Source organism: Tachysurus vachellii, chromosome 8 (assembly GCF_030014155.1).
Source record: "Tachysurus vachellii isolate PV-2020 chromosome 8, HZAU_Pvac_v1, whole genome shotgun sequence".
Classification (NCBI taxonomy): Eukaryota; Metazoa; Chordata; class Actinopteri; order Siluriformes; family Bagridae; genus Tachysurus; species Tachysurus vachellii.
Window position 1 is genome coordinate 9,531,743 of NC_083467.1, and position 19,517 is coordinate 9,551,259.

At 36.0% G+C, this 19,517-nt stretch overlaps 3 protein-coding genes across 4 annotated transcripts; 1 reads left to right on the forward strand and 2 right to left on the reverse strand.

Annotated features, from left to right (window-relative positions):
* Positions 1 to 3,379: 3,379 nt before the first annotated feature.
* On the reverse strand, positions 3,380 to 7,324 carry commd6 (COMM domain containing 6). Its single transcript, XM_060876123.1, has 7 exons — positions 7,107 to 7,324; positions 6,755 to 6,810; positions 4,998 to 5,063; positions 4,828 to 4,904; positions 4,258 to 4,426; positions 3,768 to 3,920; positions 3,380 to 3,651 (listed from the first exon to the last, which is right to left on the reverse strand). The coding sequence occupies exons 1-7, from the start codon at positions 7,120 to 7,122 to the stop codon at positions 3,601 to 3,603; spliced, it is 588 nt and encodes a 195-aa protein (XP_060732106.1). The 5' UTR covers positions 7,123 to 7,324; the 3' UTR covers positions 3,380 to 3,600.
* A 477-nt stretch (positions 7,325 to 7,801) lies between these two features.
* Positions 7,802 to 13,213, forward strand: LOC132850027 (growth hormone-regulated TBC protein 1-A-like). 2 transcript variants are annotated; one of them, XM_060876124.1, is made up of 8 exons: positions 7,802 to 7,927; positions 8,452 to 8,603; positions 8,722 to 8,880; positions 8,979 to 9,103; positions 9,346 to 9,442; positions 12,345 to 12,517; positions 12,626 to 12,811; positions 12,958 to 13,213. In XM_060876124.1, exons 1-8 carry the CDS (start codon positions 7,869 to 7,871, stop codon positions 13,051 to 13,053), a joined length of 1,047 nt encoding a protein of 348 aa, XP_060732107.1. In that variant the 5' UTR covers positions 7,802 to 7,868; the 3' UTR covers positions 13,054 to 13,213. The 2 variants fall into 2 exon arrangements, with proteins under 2 accessions (XP_060732107.1, XP_060732108.1); XM_060876125.1 differs by having other exon boundaries at positions 9,000 to 9,103.
* Positions 13,214 to 14,269: 1,056 nt separating this feature from the next.
* lamp1b (lysosomal associated membrane protein 1b) lies at positions 14,270 to 18,100 on the reverse strand. Its single transcript, XM_060876126.1, has 6 exons — positions 17,788 to 18,100; positions 17,071 to 17,252; positions 16,355 to 16,477; positions 16,169 to 16,235; positions 15,907 to 16,074; positions 14,270 to 15,785 (listed from the first exon to the last, which is right to left on the reverse strand). Exons 1-6 carry the CDS (start codon positions 17,843 to 17,845, stop codon positions 15,646 to 15,648), a joined length of 738 nt encoding a protein of 245 aa, XP_060732109.1. The 5' UTR covers positions 17,846 to 18,100; the 3' UTR covers positions 14,270 to 15,645.
* Positions 18,101 to 19,517: the final 1,417 nt, after the last annotated feature.

The window sequence follows — 19,517 nt, forward strand, 5'->3', positions numbered from 1 at the left end:
GAACAGGCGGTACTCTTCGTACAGGGGCTCTAAAACAGGGCCATGTCCCAAAGCACACTCATACTCTTGTCCAACTTAATACAAGAGTATTCAGACATCTACTAAAACTATACATCTGAGGGCTACAGATGTGCACATTCTCAGTTATCGCATACTGTTGACCTTATATTGATTTTTATATATAGATATTATAGTAGATATTATCTATCTATCTATCTATCTATCTATCTATCTATCTATCTATCTATCTAAGGTAAACAGTATATATATATACACTATATATACACTATATATATAGCTAATGACTATTAACTATATATATATATATAATCACACACACACACGCGATAAAGTAGTTTTTCATGGTTAAAAACAAGCGCTTACTCCATGCAAATTATATTCAACTAAAGTATGGGTTAATATTAATATCAAAAGCTAAATCTAGTGTTTTTAAAAATTTTAGCTGTTATGATAAGTATATAAGAATATATGTATATATATATATACACACACACTGTATATATAGATTTTTTGCTGGGGTTTAAAAAGCTGACAAAAAAAAGCATGAGTTGTTTTGAAATTGAAAAGAACATACGCCCTTTGCCTTTGTTTATAAGTTACGTTTTGTGTGATCCTCGTTTGCTTTTAGTAGTGTGTGTGTGTGTGTGTGTGTGTGTGTGTATATATATATATAATGACTATTAACTATCAGCTGCCACACACTGTAACTTACTGTATAAACAAAGGGAAATGACGTGTAATCAGGGGCGTGACCATAAACTGGGGTAGTCTGGGGGCGGAGTCACGACTAAACAGGGCAGCCTATCAGAATAGAGATTTTAAATTGATCACGTAAATATAACCAAAACACTGCTAAACAAGTGCACTACATTAATTTTACATTCATAACCTCCAGTATGTTTTTCACCACTCCATTGTTCTCGTTTCAAATATTCAACTTGCTAATATCTTTCAAATGTGGGAGAACAGAGTATATTTTCTTATGCCAAAAAAGATTAAATAATTGATTTATTTTCAATTTCAAAACAACTCGTGCTTTATGTCAGGTTTTTAAACCCCAGCAAAAAATCTAAGTATATACAGTGTGTGTATGTGTATATGTGTGTGTGTGTGTGTGTGTGTGTGTGTGTGTGTGTGTGTGTGTGTATATATATATATATATATATATATATATATATATATATATATATATATATATATATATATATATATATATTGCTTATATACTTATATATTTATCATAACAGCTAAAATTTTTAAAAACACTAGATTTAGCTTTTGATATTAATATTAATCCAATCAGGAGAAAGCTGCCCATACTTTAGTTGAATATAATTTGCATGGAATAAGCACTTGTTTTTAACCATGAAAAACTACTGTATCTCTTCTAAATATATAGGGCACTTTGTTCCAGATATATTATTAATCCTATATAAGCAGATATGTGTAAAGCCCTTGTCAATATAGGTGGTGGTACAAGAAATTTTGGTTAAAGGTCATCCTCCTCCTCAGTTGTTCTGATTAGCTGGGAACATCTTCTCCTACTTCATCAAGCCAGATCTCTGCTTTCCCTCATTTCAAGCCCTCTTTTGTACAAGCTGCCTGTGCAAGTGAGAATTAACAAGACATTTCCTGATTACCACAGCTGGACTGTATTTAAAACAACTTCAAGCTGACAAATGAAGGATACAACCACAGGTGACACAATGTTTATTCTATCATATTATTGTACCTTACCGTAGTATTATTTTAGTTTGGTATAAAGTGTGTGTGTGTGTGTGTGTGTGTGTAGTATATGAATTTTGTAGGTGTTAGTTGTTTTTCCATTCAGTGGTTTCCATTCACATTCCCCACCCCCACTTCCCAAAAAAGCAATAAACAATACAAATAAGAGGTTTACAATTAATTCACAACTGTTATTAAGCAGAAGTCATTCCGATTTTTTGTTTTTGATCTATCTCTCATTAAAAATCTAACTGGTAGCGGTGTCACTGCATGCACATTTTAAAATATGAACAATTTACACACTTCATAAAGTGCTAAGAATGTCCACTCAAATTAATATATTTATCATTCACAGAGGTGGCATGGTGGTGCAGTGGGTAGTTGCCACTTCACAGTGCTGAGGTTCCCAGTTCAATCATGAGCTTGGTTTACAATCTGTCCAAAGTTCTCCATGATTTATCCTTGTCTTGCACATTTCCCACAAAAACATGCCAGAAGGTGGACTTTTTGTCTAAAGTTTATGTTTGTAAGCATGGAGCCAGGATCCCCTCCAGGATATAAATCCAACTCATGTCAGATTTTCCCAGAATATGCTCTGAATCCACATTTACCCTGACCAGGATTAAGTAGTTACTGAGAGAAAAGACTGAATGACTCACAGGTGGGAATACATATGAGCCATGATAAATAATAGAAAATATTATGCTCTTTAAAAAACATTCTGTAAAAGGATGCAAAATAGTGCATTATCATTTATATGATGGATGATCACTAGAAAAATCAAATGAATATTACGTGAATGGAGCTGAATAGGTGCTGTGACAGGAGATAACTAGTTATCTATTAATTTACACTGTTCTATTGTTATGCTGTCACTAGCAGCTGAAATGAAAAGCATGTTGTCATGGACAACACAATCAGTCAAATAGAAAACAGGGTCATGGCAGAAAATGTTAATATTTATTTTGCACTGAGTTTGTTGAGTGTAATTGCTTAAATATAGTAAATATACATTAGAATGAAGTGTACATTGACAAGTGGGAGTATTTTTTTATCCAGAATATTGAATGTTCAAAAGCATATAATTCATAAAAATGACATGGGCATAGAAGGCATACTTAGCTCAGAATGCTGCTGGCGTCCTGCTTGTAACATGATGCCATGGATGCAAGCTCTCTTACGCCCAGAAATAGATAAAATATGCAAGACATGTAACCCTGTCAAAGCCACCCTGTGGCTTCCCACACTGTAGGTACACTCTCGGGTAGTACGTCATCAAATTATAAACACAACTACATTGTCTTATTCCACAACTACAGTGAAACTAATAGCAAATGAGCTGATATTTGTAACTCTTAACTTCTGGGTTCAGAAAATAAGACAATAAGATGATAGGGTGCATCAGGGTGCCATAAACTAACAGTAAAGATAAAATCATTTAGTTTAAAGAATGTCAGTTCACAGTGGAAATACACCTATTGGTTTATATTTTAATTTTCACTATAAATTAGTAATTACTATATCAAATCAGCTTTTGTTTTATCAAATGTTTTCATTTCCATTTGAAGCTGGGAAAAGCCTCTACCGGCTTTTAAAGTATAATTGACTAAATAATATTAAAAATGCAAGCAAAGATCTTTATTTTGACTTTATTCATTGTTTACAGCAAATTATTTTAGAAAGCACATTTAAAATGAAATCATTTTCAAGGCAAATACAGCACAGTTAAATACCCCACTATGGGTTCAAATGAACAGCACACATACATATATAAAGAGTTTAAATGTAAACAGCCAGAAAATACTGAAAGGCTTCAGACCGGAATAGGACTGGTAAATATCTGGAGCTGAACTCTTACACTGTTTCCAAAACAGAAGCAATTTCTTTGAACTGTCTGTAGAAGTTCTGTTTAAAAATAAAATAAAGAATTAAAAAGAAGATGAAAATAGACAGGTATAAATGACTTTTGTTTGCTTACCTTAATTGAATGCTGTTAGATAATAAAATTAATTTTAGCAAACCTGGAACTGAAGAACTGTCATCTCAAAGGACTTGTAGGAAATCTCTCCAGAAGTGTCTGCAATTTTCATCAGGACAGAGATGTGAGGAGAGTTAAGCGAACGACATGTGTCAGAGCTCACAGCCATCCCCAGCTTCCACTGGATATCCACCAGCTACAAAATGTGGTAAAAAAAAAAAGAAACTGAAAAAGTGCAAACACTAGAGAGATAAGAGACTAAGAATATGTATGTTCTTTGCAAGAGTTCTTCATGAATCTCTTTCATAATGAACATTATTACATAATCTTTTATATAACTGAATAATCATTGCAAACCTTTATTTCCATAGAAGTGGAAGGTTACATGGTGTTAAAAAAAACATATTAAGTGAAATTAATTACACTAGGTGCTTCAAGGACTCACAAAATCCTAATGTGGCCTGGATATAATTTGAGACCCCATATATAGGGAAGATTGTATGTATTATTATGTGATTTAAGAAGAGACGTACCTTTCCAATGCCGACTACAGCTTGCACCTCCTGGTGCGCTTGTACAAGTGAGCCATGTTCAGTCCACAGCTGGTGCATGACTTGTAAAGCTGATTTGGACCATTTAGAACTACACTCTCCTAAGTTATTGACCAGACCATCAGCAGTGAGCTTAGTCTTTGCAGCTGATCTGCACAAAAAGATTAGCAAACATATATGCTTAACAGTATCAGGAACCTTTATATTTCCAGGTATATGCTAGAAGACTCTGGTTGTGTTTAATATGTGTGTATATATGTACATGTATGTGTGTGTGTGTGTGTGTGTATGCATGTGTGTATATATATATATATATATATATATATATATATATATATATATATATATATATATATATATATATTACAGTATGAAATTATATCTCACAAATTTCAAGTACCCAAAGACTATGGTCTACATACTGGCAGATTCATGAGCAGATTAATTTTTGTACTGGATGAATTTTAGGCCTAGCATTTCTAACTCCTCATGTTTTTTAATGTAGTTGATAGCATAGATATAATGAAGACTAAAGCTTTATCTATACTTTACCTAAATGTAAATGACAACAGTCTAATGATATCCTGAACAGCTTTCCAGTCAACGTTTATCCCAGCTCTTTGAAATTTCTGTTCAATAAGCAGATATTAACAGTAAGTATGGGGAAACATGTTCACTGGTGCAAAACAGTGCAAAATGTACCAGTGGTGCCCAAAACGTACCTGGTAGTTCTCAACCACATCTACTGCACTACGATGGCCTTCAAGATGCAGCAGAATCTCATGACACTGGAACAATAAAATTGAAGTCAGAACTGTAGTCTTTAGGTTAAGTAAATATACAATATATGGCCAAAGATATGTTGAAACCTGAACATCACTCTGATATGCAAGCCTTCCACCAACTATTGCTATAAAATATGGAAGTACATGATGTCTTTGTATGGTGTATCATTACAATTTCCCTTCACCAGAACAAACTTTGTCTTGTTCCAGCATGACAATTTCCCTGTGCATACAGCAAGCTTCATGATTGCGGATCATGTTGGTGTGGAAGAATCCAAGTTTCTTGCACAAAGCCCTGAACTCACATTGAACACCTCTGGGATAAACAAAACTCAGACAGCACACATCGTATTCTTGCCCAAAATCAGAGTCTGATGAATGATCTTGTGGCAGAATATCACAAATTCCCACAGCCACACTCCAAAATCTCAAGACAAGTCAAGTCAAGAAGCTTTTATTTGTTAAGCATATATAGGTGACACAGTACAAAGTAAAATAAATGTTTCTCCAGGACCATGGTGCTATATAAAATAACACTGAGCTACATGAAACATCACAGATCTAGTGACTTAAAGTAAGGTGTCCTAGACACAAAGTGCATCGTGTCAACTAGTTCTGGAACTAGTAGAAAACCTTCGCAAATAAAAAATTAACTCCATATTCGTTCCCATGGTTTTGGAATGGGACGTTCCAAACCCATCTGGTTATGATTTCAGGTGTTCTTTTCACCATACATTATATGATTTTACAATAAATAAATCTGACTTGTTATATAAACTGAGCAAAAAACACACATAATATACTTGGGCGGTTGACGTGACATGTGATTTTAATGTAACAGTGTAAATACTCACTAAAATGTGTTTTTTTTTTTTACAACAATCATATGTAAATGAAGCAAATTACTGTATTTTATGTTGTAGTTTTACATTGCCAAATGTCCTGCGGTTTGACTGTAACATAAATGAGACATGAAATATAAACAGCTATAAAATAAACCAGCAACATTTGGAATAATTCATAAGAGCTTTGGCATTATTTTACAAATATTAACTTAATAAAAAAAAAAGGTTTTTACATACAAAAACAATATACAGGAATATTTACAACAAGCAAAATTTTGTAACATAAATGCCGTCCTGTGGCGTGACATCACTTTGAATGCAACTAAATGGCTTAATTCGATTTTTATCATGATGTAGCTTTCAAAGCACTGCATAATTATCACAAAAAAAATAAACAGTGCAGTAAGACTTTTTCTCATTTTACGAAATATTTCTATGCGAGTGAGTGAGAAAAGAAGGTGCAAGTAAGGAGTGGAACTGAAAAACAGTTGTGAAAAATAACTGTATGTTGAATTTCAATGATGATTTTTAGAAAAGTCTTCTTAAACTTTAACATATGTGATTTGCAGTTGAAATCAGTAATATCTGTATATTTTCTCTTTACTGTAGTGTGGTGTCACACCGCAGGACATTTTACGTCTGTTGCTGTGAAAAAGGCTTAGAAAATAGCATAAAGAAGGGGAAATTCTATAAAACAGTAACAGTGACACCAACTTCAGCCTTTGAACATTATAATTTTATACATTTTGTTTGAAAAATATTTATTTTGTTTGTCAAATATATATTTTGTTTGTCATATAGGGGGGAAAAAAATACTGTTTCCCCTCTATTTGTCAAGTGCCCACTTACAGTTCCTTCAAACACTTCTGATGGCAATTTCCCAATGTTCTCAACTACAGCCAGGTCTGGAAAGAAATAATAATAACAATAATAATGTGAATGAACGGGCCATCAAGCAAAGAGCACCTGACACAAAGGTTAATGACAGTCACTGTGTTAATACATGAAATATAAAGCTAAACTACAGCACAATAGTAATAAACTTTATAAACATTTGACTTTATAAACATTTGTATTATAACCAGCGGGTATGATCTAATGTAGCCTTTCTGCGACACAAAGAAGAGCAGACAGAAAAAATACAACACAGAAACCTCACTGAAATTAGGTTTGATATATTTAAGAGGTTTTAAAAACACACCCGTTGACAGCTCCATCCTCAAGATGATAGAGCTAAACACAATAAAACCGCATTTAACAGCTCTCTTCAAAGTTATAAAAGTCCTATAGTTTCTAAAATATATTCCGGCTTTTGTCTGTTTAAGGAATAATATTTAAATAAGGATATAACATTCTCATTGTATTCGAGGTCTTGTACGCTAAGCTAACAGAAAACACGAGCTACTTCCGCATACGTCATTGTCTCCTCGATGATTGGCTGTGTATTTACTTAAAGTTTAATGAGTTAACAGCGCCATCTACCGGCACAATCTTTTTTTTGTCTTTTCTGTTATTGCGCCTTCACATTAAAATAAAACATCCTCTAGTAAATAATGTACCGTAAAATGTGCTTTTATGAACTTTTAGATTTTTGTTGATTAAGGTGTTTAAAGCTATTATGATACTGAAATTCTGGTTACAGTGAAAATAAACGTGTTGAAACTTATTATACACCTCATTTAGGCGCTTAAAACAAACAAAACAACGTGTCTTTACTAATCATACATACATAATATGTGTGCTGAATCAAATATGCTTTCCCATACATGTTTATTACTGCCTTATGTTTCTACAGAGTACATTACATGTCCAGTGTGAGATATACTGTTATTTCCCATTGATGTGTTCATTTGCATAATGGGCGTGGTTAGTGTGATTATATACCAGACATCTACAGGTAAAGGTTTATTACCTGTCATGTGCGCGAGCGTTGCAAAGTGAAGATTGTTTATAGTGAACAGAGATGAATCTCCCTATGGAGTATAAATCTACTGAAGGACTCACATCCAGCGGAAACTCGAGGTAGATTTTGTATTTTATTTTATTTTAATGCTTTACTTGACATTTAACTTTTAATAAAGTCTCTCCATCGATAAGAGTCAGTATTACCTATGTGCCAGGTGATCATAGGTAGCAATGATATCTAAGTTGTTTATAATAATTTTCTGGACGTCCCGTTGTTGTTTTTCCAGCAAACTGTATGGTTAAGTGCTTATTTTTTCTATTGCACAAAATAAAATGTACAGTTTTTGCAAACTTTGGGTGCATTTGCTGTACAATAATTAAAGGAAAGTTAAGTCTTAATTGTGAGTGATGGGTGCACTTGATTAATTATGAGTCTTTTTGTGATACTTTTTCTTTTTCTGTTTCCCCTTTTTGCACTACTTCTCTTTTTGTAACAATCCTTCCTCCTTTGTATTTCTCTGTTATTTCTACTTCAGGTTTTGAATGTATAAAAGAAATTAAGATGCTAAAAAATGCACACATTTTTCTTTTCAAGGTTTGATTAAACAATACATGGTACCCCTGATTTTTCTTATTTGCAGCGTAGACAAGTATGGATTTCAGTATGCTGAGGATTTTAACTATGAAGCCTATGAGGAAATGATGTCTGAGTATTTCCCAGTGCTTGCAAGAAGATCAGAAAAGTGGTCAAGGCTTTTAAAAGAGAACACTAAAGTGGATAAGAATCTGAAAGGTGGGCTTGGCACATCCCCACACTGACCACTATTGTACTGTCAAAAATTTTTAATTTTAATTACCCATATACACAATGTCTCTTATTACTGAGTCACTGGATGTTTATTATTTTTCAGTTAAGAGGTATGTGAGGAAAGGTGTCCCCAGCAAACACCGTACTCTGATCTGGATGGCTGTCAGTGGAGCTCAGCAGCATTTGCAGATGAACTGTGGTTATTACAACTCTCTCCTGAAGGCTCACCATGACTCCAAGCTGGAAGAGGCAATACGCACCGGTCAGTCCCTTCTTTTACTTTTCCAGATGTGCAACATTTATTGTCGTCAGAGTCATTTTATTTGATACCAGCACTGACATGGTCATGTCACCTGACAGACTTACACCGAACTTTCCCAGACAACATTCAGTTCCACGAATCCTCCCAGCCTTGTTTACTGAATGCTCTGTACAATGTTCTTTTGGCATACGGACACCACAACAAGGATGTTGGATACTGTCAGGTACTATACTATTACGCTAATGTATTGTTAGATTTATTACCACAGAACTGGTCTTCCTTATTCCTGTTTTGCTTATTTAGCTGCATTTAAGAAAGTATTTACATTATACTTAATAGTAGCATCTAGTCATGTGTTTAGCTAGCTGACAACTTTAATAGTATTTGCTCAGTCAATAATTTGGTTAAACTTGCTGCACGGCAAATGTTTATAGAGTCAATTCAATGTTTTTTCCCGCTTTCAAGGGAATGAACTTTATCGCAGGATACCTCCTTATCATAACAACAGATGAAGAAAAGTCATTCTGGTTAATGGATGCTTTGCTGGGAAGAATCTTACCAGGTCAGTCACTGTTTTTATCCTTTAAACCAATAAAGGAAATATTAAAAGAACACAAAAGTGTTTTTAAGTTAAATTAAATTTTAGACATTTCTACCCAATACTCACTTTTAAAGCAAAGAGACATCTAGAAAACATTCATATAACTTGAATTAGGTTTTCATTAAACATTAGACCTTTTAGATATTATTATTTATTCATTTTCTACCGCTTATCTGAACTACCTCGGGTCACGGGGAGCCTGTGCCTATCCCAGGCGTCATCGGGCATCAAGGCAGGATACACCCTGGACGGAGTGCCAACCCATCGCAGGGCACACACACACACACACACACACACTCTCCCATTCACTTACGCAATCACACACTACGGACAATTTTTCCAGACATGCCAATCAACCTACCATGCATGTCTTTGGACTGGGGCAGGAAACCGGAGAACCCGGAGGAAACCCCCAAGGCACGGGAAGAACATGCAAACTCCACTCACACAAGGCGGAGGCGGGAATCGAAACCCCAACCCTGGAGGTGTGAGGCGAACGTGCTAACCACTAAGCCACCGTGGCTAGATTTTATTACATTTTTCAAAAAAATCTTTGTGGCATTAGTAAAAGCAGCAATGAAGCAACAAGGAGAAAACTCTTTCCTTGCTGTGAGTGGGTTTTTTGCAAGGTGGTAATTTCAAATATATTATAGGTTTCAAAATGATCTCTTATTGCACAGAGAAGAAATTAATATATAAAGTTTTGGCAATGTTTGTTGATTCTGATCTGGAATAACTGGCAACCTAATTATAGTAACTACTGATTGGAGGAGTGATTGATCTCATGTTGGTTCATATCCACGACTGTTATTTATAGCTTTACTTATAAATATCATTTTTTATTTTATAGCTTTATGTCTACTTATAGCTTACGACACTGGAACAATACATAAAAAAAAAACAGTTGGCATTTGGTGACATATCTTCAGGTGGAGACTGAAGCACTTCCCTGTTGGTAACACAAAATTCTGACCTTTAGACTTCTATTAAAATAAATTTGAGGCGAACCATACTTTGAACCCCCAGGTCAGTTTCCTTCTGAACCAATGGAGTATTCTCATTGCCTTGTTTTTTTGTTCAGTAGTAATAGCAAAGCCATCAACTCTTGACCATAACAACTTATGGATAGCATATATTGTGTCCCCTCTACACCTTACTTGTCTTGCCAAGGAAATGAGGAAGTGGATTCAAGACACTAAGCACTCTAACTTTATGTTAATGTTAACTTTGCACTGTCAAATAAGTGTGTGTTGACACACACTGAGTAAAGCTAATATTAGTTATTATATTTGACATTACTATTCTCACTGAAGCTGACTGCTGTTCTTAAAACAGACACGTGGCCTGTTGTTTGTCATAGCTTGTAGCAGCACAGGCTTCAGCTCATAACTGGTCAAATTGACATGACTGGTTGTATGTAAGACACTGTAACATATCAGACAGACAAAACAACCAGTGTGTTAATAGTTCCATTCTGGCCAAACAGACCAGGGTAACACCTGATGGTAAAGTTGCTGACAGTTCCAACATGTTCCTCACCATCCAGATCAAGGTCTGGCTAATGGGCTTACTAGTATGTCAAGCATGTCCAACACTATAAAGTGGTTATGAGAGATGAATGAATTCCCAAACAAGTGATGATCCAGCACTTGATGCCAAGTAGTCTGTGCAATTTACCATTTAAACCTAGAGGAGATTCTTTGCTAACTATCACTGTGTCTACATGAATCGATGAATCACAGATGCTATTGGTGAGTATTCAGCGTCAGTGTTGGGGAGCAGAGTTCAAACATGTCATACTATGGCAGAATCCAGCATTCATACAGTTATTACAAACAGGTTATTGGTGACACATGATTGGGGACAGGCAAGATGAGGCTTGCCCTTAATCCGGTTCTCTCAAATGCTATATGGAACTGTCTACTAGCTGGTGACCCACTGATAAACGGTTTACTTAAAACCGTAAAGGGGTTTGTCAGTCTAAAGTCTAGTTTTCCCAATAGTTAAAGAAATTGATTTCAGGGGCATACAAGAACACAAATAAAGAGATGCCTTCTTGTATTAAAGGCCATCAACATGCTCCATGGCTAATTTCTTGGAAGCACAAATAGGAGAGTCACATGCAGATGTATGTGAAGTGGTGACATGGCACACAACATATTTTATAATCAGCAGAGAACAGTATCAGGACATTAAGTTATTTTCCTTTTCAATGAAAGGCAGAAAAGTATAAACACTTTGAGGAACTGTCATTTTCAATAAAGTATCAACACTTTCAAGCGCTGCTTGAGTTCTGTATGTTTTAGAATTATTGTGATGAATTTTGTCCTGTCCTTGAAAACTTCCTGAGAGATTCATGAAATTTACAGTCAAAGGGGTCTCTGGCTATGAAATATTTGAGAATTATTGTGATGAATTAGTGCTGGTGCAATACAGTTACAGCATTTTGCAGACACCCTTATCCAGAGCAATTAACACCTTAACCACTGAGCTACCACTTTCCACTAGCTCCAAAGGAAACTGGTCTGGCAGTCTGAAATGAAAAATGAATAAAGAATTAGCAATTTAGAAGGTTTGACATGTAACCATGGTTCTATGGAGGACTGTCAGTAAACCTCAGTTTTCTTGAAGAGAACAGCCAGAGGATGAATGCTGACATCTTTCAACTACTCCCATCAGGTCAGCTCACCTTGTATTTATGTTTGTTGTCTGACTGAAATAAACCAAATATTTCAATACCAGTCAATGGGTTTTCTATTATTTTCTCATTACAGGAAAATGTCTTTAGATATTTGTGTCAGTGGTAATTGCACATATTCCTCTACGATTAGACACAAATGCAATACTCTCATCTGTAACTCAGATTACTATACACCGGCCATGCTGGGGCTAAAGACAGACCAGGAAGTTCTTGGAGAGCTTGTGAAGACTAAGATGCCTGCAGTGTGGCAGGTCATGACTCGTCACAATGTGACGTGGGGCCTGGTGGTCTCAAAGTGGTTTATTTGCCTTTACATTGATGTCCTTCCCATGGAGGTGAGGAAAGATCCACAGCTATACTTTGAACTTTCAATATTGGAAGAGACTATATTTGTAAAATGAATCTAAATACATGTGGACATATCTTGTGGTATATCTTGCCAGACAGTGCTCCGAATATGGGATTCCCTGTTCTACGAAGGCTCTAAGATCCTATTCCGTGTTGCCCTCACACTGATTAGTCATAATCAGAAACTAATCCTGAATGCGCAAAATGTTTTAGACACCTGTCAGGGTTTCAAACAGATGACACACGGGGAATTTGTGGAGAACTGTCATGCATTTATGCAGGTATTAACCAAAATCTTCCTAAAAAAATGTGTAACATTTAAATTGATAACATGTTTAAACCTCTGAATAATACAAGCCATCTTCTCCTTGGCTGTACATTGAAAAGTCGCAGTCATGTTGATAAATCTGACCTTTTCTCACTTCAGAATATCTTTACGGAGCCTGGGAGTCTGTCCATGGCAACAGTCACTAAACTCAGAGAAATATGTCGAGAGCGCATACAAGCACAGGATTCTGCATGATAGAAGCAATCACAATATTCTATATTCATAGTAACAATGTGAATGTAGATAGCACGTTGGACAGAATTCAACATGAAAATTCTCACAGGTCATTAAACCTTTTTCCTTTTTCTTCTTTTTAATATTATGTGTTTGGATTAAAAGTTTATGTGAGAATGTACTTTGTGCAATGAACAATTATTACCACTGTGATTTTATACCTTTACTGTATATCCAGTGGCTTATGTAAGTATCCCTATATATAAGTATTGACTTGTTTAGGATTATATGTCCTGAATTATAAGATAGCATACTGAAGAGGAATATATAGTTTGTAAATTATTTACAAATACAAATTTGTATATATACAATATATATTTTTAATATTTTTATTTGTGATTGTCTAAACACTCACACACCTGAAGCCTTATTGTTGTGAAACCCCCAAGGTTTGTTTCTGGTGAAACGTCACACTATTAGTTGAAAAATGTCACATGCTCACAATATAAATAAACCTGTTCCTGGATGCCCACGAATTTGTCAGAGAGCAAATCAAAACAAACAGCATCAAGACTAACCTGCGATCAAAAACGACTATGGTCTAGAAAAAATAGATATAGTTTAGTTAGAAAAATATTCCAAAGATTAACCATGCTACAGAGCACCAATACATTTTTGAAAAATACACATCCATGATTCCACCTAGAGGAAATCACAGCAATAGTAAGTGATCGAATGAGGGCATTAGTCAGGAAAGTCTTAACAGTCAGCATGATGCTACCACCACCACCACCACAGCTCACTATGTGCATATTGTTCTCAGCATAATGAGCAGTGTTCTTTTTCCACTAAATGTTTCACTTTGTGCTCAAGGCAAAAATTGATTTTAGTATCAGTCAAGAGAACATTATTCTTTTTTTTTTTTTGAGCCTCCAGCAGAGTTTCTTGAAAAACGTCACCTCACAACACAGCTTTGTGGAAGGTCCTGTGAACTATTTCCATTCTATTCTTATTATTCACAGTTTTTAATAATGGATTTATTATGGAGGATGTTCAACTTTTGGGACTTTCACAGAAATATGGGTGAATACTTATGCAAACACAACTTACATTTTTAATTTTTTAAATAACTATATTGAGTCCTGCTTAAATATTGAGTTTTTTTGTGTGGATTATTGACCATTAAGTCCTTTTCAGTTACGCACTGTACATGATAAAGAAATGTAATTACATCAACCATGTTTTTTTCCCTTTTATTTGTCATTGCATTTATAAATGTGCATATTTGCTACTGTTATACAACACCTGATACATATGGATTGCAAATAATCCTCATTCAAAACATATTATTCCAAAGCATTTCACACTAAGGCCAAGTTGCACATAGAAACACAAGAAACACATCAACAGGAGCAGACAACATATTCATATGTTCAGTGCACTGTATGTAAGAGTTCATTATATCAACACTCACTCGCTCACTCACTCTCTCAAGCATTAAATGCAGCATAGACCCCCATGAAGAATAATGTTCACACAGATCATATCAAAAAGTCACATTCACGGTAGGAAACATGTTTTCATACTGTGAGTGGGACTTGGTGCAATATTAAGATATAATAAATTCTCATTTATCAGTTGAGTGGCCACTGATTTCTTGCATTCCAAAGCATGCTGTATGAGGGAAGCAGTCTTGATGTTTAACACTAAATGGTTTACAGTTTGCTAATCACATTAGCTACATGTTGTGATCATTAGAAACTTGTTGCAAATGAACTTTTTTCTTGTATGTTTTATAAATAATGATAGTTTGGAAAGAAAAATACTCCAGTTTCATCTTGCACCTTTATGTGGAGGATGATGGGAGTCTGAGAGGTATTGAGAAAGGTTTCAATGCAGCGAATGTAGTTTTGTTATCAATTCTATAGAAAGGCAACTTTCAGTTCAGCTTCTTCTCACTGGGGATATGGTATGAATTACTCAAGTCTATCTGTGCAATTTCACACTGCTACAACACCTTTTAAAAAAGAAAACAAGCTCAAAGACCAAATACAAGGCAAATTTACCAGTTGTGTCTGGCTTTTTTTCACTGCTTTGAATTCAGCAACACTACTTCCTTACCATCCTGAATCATGTTTACCTTTTTTAGGTGATGAAAAACAAATATTTATAGCAGATATTTAACCTACGTAATGCTCCTACTTGTAAAATGTAGGCCCTCACTGGGGTGCATTTCAATGAACTATAGCCTTTCGTTATACACACCATGAAGGGAAATTCCTGTCAGTTTTAGCGTTAGCCTGTGCTTTATATGAAATCTAGGCCTTTGTATCACCCAGTCCAAAAAAGAATGCCCAGAGAGGCATAAGATTAAATATTATTAAACTATTTTCCATTATTATACAACATAACGTCCAGACGTCATAGGATCAGCTCGGGCAATGGACATAATGGCAGTATGAGAATAGCAGAGGAGAGAGCAGGGGAGGGGAGAGGAGAGGGCAGGGGAGGGGAGGGCAGAGGCAGGGCAGCTAAAAATGTGGCTTTATTGTAACGGGATCCATTGATCAGCAGTGGCTGCATATTCTGGCTGGAAAGCTTGCGTGAGCAGGTTTAAATCGTCTGGTAGCCAGCATGGCTTCTCTTCCTGCCAATCAGGTAGGCCAAGAGCACAATTAACACAAGGCCTGCAAGAGCAGCCCCCACAGCAATAGGGACAAGCATGTCATCTTTATCCAGCTTACAATCTTCAGCTGAGTAGGAAGAAGTAAAAAAAGAATTTAAAAGGCACACACAAAGTGTTAATGTATAAGTAAGTTCAACAAAATGGAGCTAAACAAATAAAAAAAGGAAAGGATTTTACAATAAGAGTACCTGCTCCAAACTCATTTCCGCTGACACCAAAAGGCTGCACCTGTAGATGGAACGTGTTCAGGGAGAAATTCTGCCCAACGGTCAAGATCAGCTCTTGGCGGCACATGTAAGAGTAGCCTAAAGTTCCCTGAAGGTAGCCTAGACTACTGTTATGGACAGTCAAGGGCTCTAAGAGGAAAGGAAGAAGAATGTAATTCAAAACATTTAAATGATTCAATCTAAAATAAACTAAAATATATTCAGTAATCTAATAATAACTTACCAGCCATGTCTGGCAAAGTGATTGACAGTTCCAGTCCACCAAGGTGATACTTCTTAGTTGTAGAATTCTGGAGGAAAACATGCACCATTCAAAATGACATTTTACTGAGTGAAGGATAAAAAGTAGCTGACAAAGAAGGATATGAGGTAGCTAATGAAGAGAAAAAGAGTTGGGGAATTAACTGACCAAGAAGAATTGGAAAGTCAGGGTTGTGTTCTCTTCCTTCAGTATGAGCGTTGAAGTGTCTGCCTCACAAGATCCAGAGGTAGTGGTCAAATTTGGTTGCAGGTTTATGATATCCTGGACAGCCTTCAGGAACAAGAGGATTTTGAGTATATCACAATTGACACACTGTTATTCACACTGTTATCAGTTAGTCAGAGTAAGTGCCTGTTCACAAATCCAACAACATTTCCTGACATTTCATAAAAACATAAACTGAACTAAAGAACAGCAAATAGAACCAGAAAAACAGCATTGTTGCTAATCTTCCCATTGTACAGTCAATGTTTGTGTCAGCCAGTCAGTGTGATTACACAACAGAGTTATTCACACTAAAATAGAAATAAAAATAAGGCACGTGGACTGCACCCGCTTCAGGTGTGTTTGGGGGGACGTGGTAGCGTAGTGGTTAAGGTGCTGGACTACTGACCAAAAGGTCATGAGTTTAAACCCCAGGTCCATCGAGCTGCCCCTGAGCAAGGCCCTTAACCCTCAATTGCTCAGTTGTATAAATTGAAATAAATTGTCACTCTGGATAAGTGTGTCTGCTAAATGCCAGAAATGTAAATGTTTTCGCTTTCCTGGTGTGTTTTAAAGCAGAAAAAAAATATTGTCGAATTAGATTAAATTTGAGGTTTTACACTGTTGTGTGTCAGTCAAGGTTTAAACAGTGTGAATACCTTGCCCTGTGAACGAGAGGTATAGGTAATGTTGAGCTGTAGCCCTATATGGGCTAACAAGCATGCAGTGCCGTTGTTGGTGATGTTGTAGGACCCTCTCTCAGGGACGCTGGGAGGTGAAGGAGTCGGAGCAGAAGTGGTGGCCGACACGTCCGTGGACAAACTCGGGCATATGGTTACAGCTGTAACAACACAATACGTTCATACTGAAATCAATTCCTGTACATTAACATACATACAACACACAAAGCCAACGTACATCACAACAGACACAGACAACATACAGTAAGTCAAATAATGGACTAGTTAGTTTAATTTATGGTGATAAATACTAAAGAAGAGTTCCTTTTAAGGCACATAGAGATAAAGTATAAATAGAAAATGCCTGAAACAATGGCAACAGCTAAGGGATGAAAGAATATTGCTTTTATCACATTAATAATGTGAGAAATGTAGAAGGTTCAGAATCAGAACGTTGTGCCTTCGAATCCCAGGTCCACCAAAGTGCCACCGCCTGGACGCTGAACAAGGCCTTTAACCCTCAATTACTTATAGAAAATAGTAGTATACATAAAAAAATAACTCTGGATAAAGGTGTCTGCCAAATGATATAAATGTGTAATAATAGTTATAAATAATATTCTGCTTTATTAGTAGTAGTATTAAGAGAGATATTATTGCTATTGTATCTGAAAATAAGGATATAATATACGGTACCCAGCAGCACGAGAGTGAGTCCAGAAGGCAGATGGTGTTGTCGGGTGTGAGGTTTCATATTTCCAGTCGAGTGACTAATGTAAATCAAAACACACCGGGCCAAGAGACAAGGCAAGTGTATTCACCTAGAATTAACGCTCTGAGACACTAACACACGTTTACGAATCAGAATGCAAGTAATTCTAGACTTTAAACTCCGCCTATAGACGTTTTTAGTCATTAGTTTCTGTCTTATTGCTCTAAAGCTTTGCACGGATAAACACACACAAGTCCAGCTTGTTTTTGTCTCATGCCCAAGCTGCCTGTCTCCTAAACGTACCAAAGAGGAAAAAAAACAGTCACGTGGCTGACTGTACCACACGGGTCGTGTACTAAATACCAAACCACTAGACATGTAGTGCACTACACAGGGCTTATAAGCCATTATTTCCTGTCATATGTAGTACGCGAGTATTACGAGAAAATAACCTATTAAGACGAGCACCGTGCGCATGCGCAACTTAATCTTTAACTTGGCGAAACAAAATAGGTTAATAACAATCACCCTTTTCCCTATTCGGGATTTATACTGTAGGTTGAACAAGACACGATTTGAATGGAACAGGATTTGTGAGGGACATTTTCCCTATAGATGTATCACTGACAGGTTAAAGCACAGAGCCCTCTGACAAGCCTCCAGCCATTGAGGTCCCTTAATGTCTAAGTAGGTGTATGTGTATGGAAACCTCCATGTGTTGCTCTGTTTACATCCCACACTCACAACCAAGGCCCTAAACCACTGGTATGAACCTATTCAACAGGGGGATCGACGTGACTGAGAACAAAACACAGAGGTATGAAGCCTTATCAGATGACATGTACAATTTCAGATTCAGAATCAGAAAGAGATTTATTACCAGCTATGTTTTCACATGCGAGGAATTTGTTTTAGTGACAGAAGCTCCAGAGTATAGACAAATATAAACAAATTGTATGTACAAATGTACGAGTGTGAAATGTGCAATTGAAATATACAATGTAGACAATTTGTATGTACACATGTACAAGTGTGAAACGTGCAATTGAAATATAAACAGTATGTGTTTTAAGTAAATAATGTAAGAATAGTGTTGTGTGTTCCGCATATGTTAAGTGTTCATCAGATGGATTGCCTGAGGGAAGAAACTGTTCCTATGTCTGGTCGTTCTGGTGCTCAGGGCTCTGTAGCGTCGACCAGATGGCAACAGCTCAAAGAGTGAGTGTGCTGGATGTGAGGGGTCCAGAGTGATCGTCTTTGACCTTTTGCTCACTCTGGAGAAGTACAGATCTTGGAGAGTGATTTTAATGTAACATAGTGTAAATACTCCCTAAAATGTGTTTTTTCTTACAAAAAACACATGTAAATGAAGCAAATTACTGTATTTTATGTTGTAGTTTTACTTTTAGATGAAAAAATATTTTTTGTTCCTGTTTATTTAAAGGCTTTTATGCCAAATGTCCTGCGGTGTGACTGTAACATAAATGAGAAATGAAATATAAACAGCTATAAAATAAACCAGCAACATTTGGAATAATTCATAAGAGCTTTGGCATTATTTTACAAATATTAACTTAATAAAAAAGGTTTTTACATACAAAAACAATATACAGGAATATTTACAACAAGCAAAATTTTGTAACACAAATGCCGTCCTGCGGCGTGACATGGAAGTTCAGGTTTTTGAACAGCCAGTTACATGGACAACTGTAGG

Excerpts from the sequence above, each read along its gene's own strand:
- lamp1b (XM_060876126.1), bottom strand. The coding sequence starts at position 17,845 with ATGAAACCTCACACCCGACAACACCATCTGCCTTCTGGACTCACTCTC. Across the intron at positions 17,253-17,787 it reads ACTCACTCTCGTGCTGCTGG|CTGTAACCATATGCCCGAGT; the intron begins GTACCGTATATT and ends GTGTTGTTACAG. Across the intron at positions 16,478-17,070 it reads CCTCTCGTTCACAGGGCAAG|GCTGTCCAGGATATCATAAA; the intron begins GTATTCACACTG and ends TTGTTCCTGAAG.
- LOC132850027 (XM_060876124.1), top strand. The coding sequence starts at position 7,869 with ATGAATCTCCCTATGGAGTATAAATCTACTGAAGGACTCACATCCAGC. Across the intron at positions 7,928-8,451 it reads ACATCCAGCGGAAACTCGAG|CGTAGACAAGTATGGATTTC; the intron begins GTAGATTTTGTA and ends TCTTATTTGCAG. Across the intron at positions 9,443-12,344 it reads GCTGGGAAGAATCTTACCAG|ATTACTATACACCGGCCATG; the intron begins GTCAGTCACTGT and ends TCTGTAACTCAG.
- commd6 (XM_060876123.1), bottom strand. Across the intron at positions 5,064-6,754 it reads CAGAAGTGTTTGAAGGAACT|TGTCATGAGATTCTGCTGCA; the intron begins GTAAGTGGGCAC and ends TTATTGTTCCAG. Across the intron at positions 3,652-3,767 it reads TGACAGTTCTTCAGTTCCAG|AACTTCTACAGACAGTTCAA; the intron begins GTTTGCTAAAAT and ends ATTTTTAAACAG.